The following is a 1,814-nucleotide window of genomic DNA, read 5'->3' on the forward strand; positions in this document are numbered from 1 at the left end:
CCTATTTTGTGTTATTACTTATTCTGTGCTTGTTCTCTAACCGTGCCTGTATCTCTGTATCTTCCCTACTGCAGTGCTGCTATGACAACTGAATTTACTTGGGACCAATATAGGTCTGTCTGTCTATTTATCTATCCGAGCTATTAGGAGCAGTGCTCGTTGCTCAAGGACACTTCCACACAGTGTCAGGGGGAGCCGGGATCGAACCGGGAACTTTTCAATTCCCAGGCTGAGGACCCCTTCGAAAACGAGACGTTGCATCTAAAGGGGCTTATCCTCTAGTGAAATTCCAAAATCAATAAAATCAATAAATAAACTAGTCCACCACCTGAGGCACTGACACTCACGCCTTGAGCTTATCTAGAACAGTGGTTCTCAAACTTTTTCATGTCAAGGACCCCCAAATGGACACTTATTAGCCCGCGGACCCCCATTTGAAAAGATACATTTTAAGGTCCCAGTTGTCCCAGTTTGACATGCATTAGGGCTACTGACCCCCATTTAATGGCATTTCTATCTCTGGGACCCCAATTCATGTTGTAAAATCAAGGTTAACTTAACTCTGAGAGTGTACAAATGGAACCAAATGGACCCGTTAGGGTCCATTTGGTTCCATTTGTACACTCTCAGAGTTACAGACCCATAAGGGTCCATTTGGTTCCTATCCATCATTTAGCTGGGGACCCCCTGGAACCCCCTCAAGTACCCCTGGGGGTCCCCGGACCCCACTTTGAGAACCAATGATCTAGAATACCCGGCGTTCCCAGTCTAGGATCATATTTCTGTTTAAAAAAAAAAAAAAAAAACACTTTTGGAGATGATGTCATGCAGTTCCACTTACATCCAGCAGGAGTCTCACTGCCTCCGTCTTGCCACAGAGGGCAGCTTCGTGCAGGGCTGTGCCGCCTTGGTCTGTCTGTTGATGTCTATACCTGCCTGGATCAACAGTCTGACAGCAGGGCACAGAGGGCAGCAGAGAGGAGAAATAAACATGGCATTAGAACAGAGAGGGGAGGGAGGAGCGAGTGGGGGGGGGGGGGGGGTGGAGGGAAGGAGAGGAGAGAGAATTGGACGGAGGAGAGAGATAATGGGACGAGAAGAGGAGAGAAGCAGTGAAGTTGAAATTGGAATAGAATAGGCTCTATGCACAGCAGCCATATTGGACAGAAATTGGGCCCCTTCCCCTTGCTTCCTTCACAGGTGTTACCAATGACACTAATGAAGGCTCTGTTCCATTTAGTGTAGCACAGTGGTTCTCAAACTTTTTAATTTCAAGGACCTCCATAACTCTGAGAGTGTACAAATGGAACCAAATGGACCCGGGAGGGTCCATTTGGTTCCATTTGTACACTCTCAGAGTTACACCCTCTCAAGGAACCATGAGGGTTCCTGGACCACACTTGAGACCCACTAGTGTTTCTAGTGAGCCAACATGCACAATATCAGCACCCTGAATCTGTTTGACCAGAATGGAACAGAGCCTTCATTAGTATCATTGGTAACACCTGTGAAGGAAGTAAGAAGAGGCCCAATTTTTCTCCAAAATGGCTGCCGTGCATAGAGCCTATTGTCCGAGAAGTTAGAAGAGTGAGAGAGAGGGATGAAAACCCAAAGAACACGAGGGGGTGGTGGAAGAGAGAGAAGCAGGTAAGGATGGAGAGAGAGGAGAACAGAATGAAAGAGTGTAAGGAGGTGAAAAGGAGAATGGGAAGGGAATCATTCAATCGACATGTTGTAACTGTATTTTCTACGTAGTTTTTCCACAAACTTAAGAACATGAATTACATACAGTGGTATGACATCTTCATGACAGT

General features: G+C 46.3%; 1 protein-coding gene across 1 annotated transcript in view; it reads right to left on the reverse strand.

The window, feature by feature from the left end:
- Positions 1–848: 848 nt before the first annotated feature.
- Positions 849–1,814, reverse strand: part of LOC311041329 (caskin-1-like) — a gene marked incomplete at its 5' end in the record, with an annotated part of 52,991 nt that continues 52,025 nt past the window's right edge. The window contains one exon of the mRNA XM_084086232.1: positions 849–949. Coding sequence (XP_083942358.1) covers positions 856–949 — 94 coding nt within the window. The 3' untranslated portion in view covers positions 849–855. The remainder of the gene's footprint in view (positions 950–1,814) is intronic.

The sequence above is a fragment of the Gymnoscopelus microlampas genome (assembly GCF_963454915.1).
Source record: "Gymnoscopelus microlampas genome assembly, contig: SCAFFOLD_160, whole genome shotgun sequence".
Taxonomy (NCBI): domain Eukaryota; kingdom Metazoa; phylum Chordata; class Actinopteri; order Myctophiformes; family Myctophidae; genus Gymnoscopelus; species Gymnoscopelus microlampas.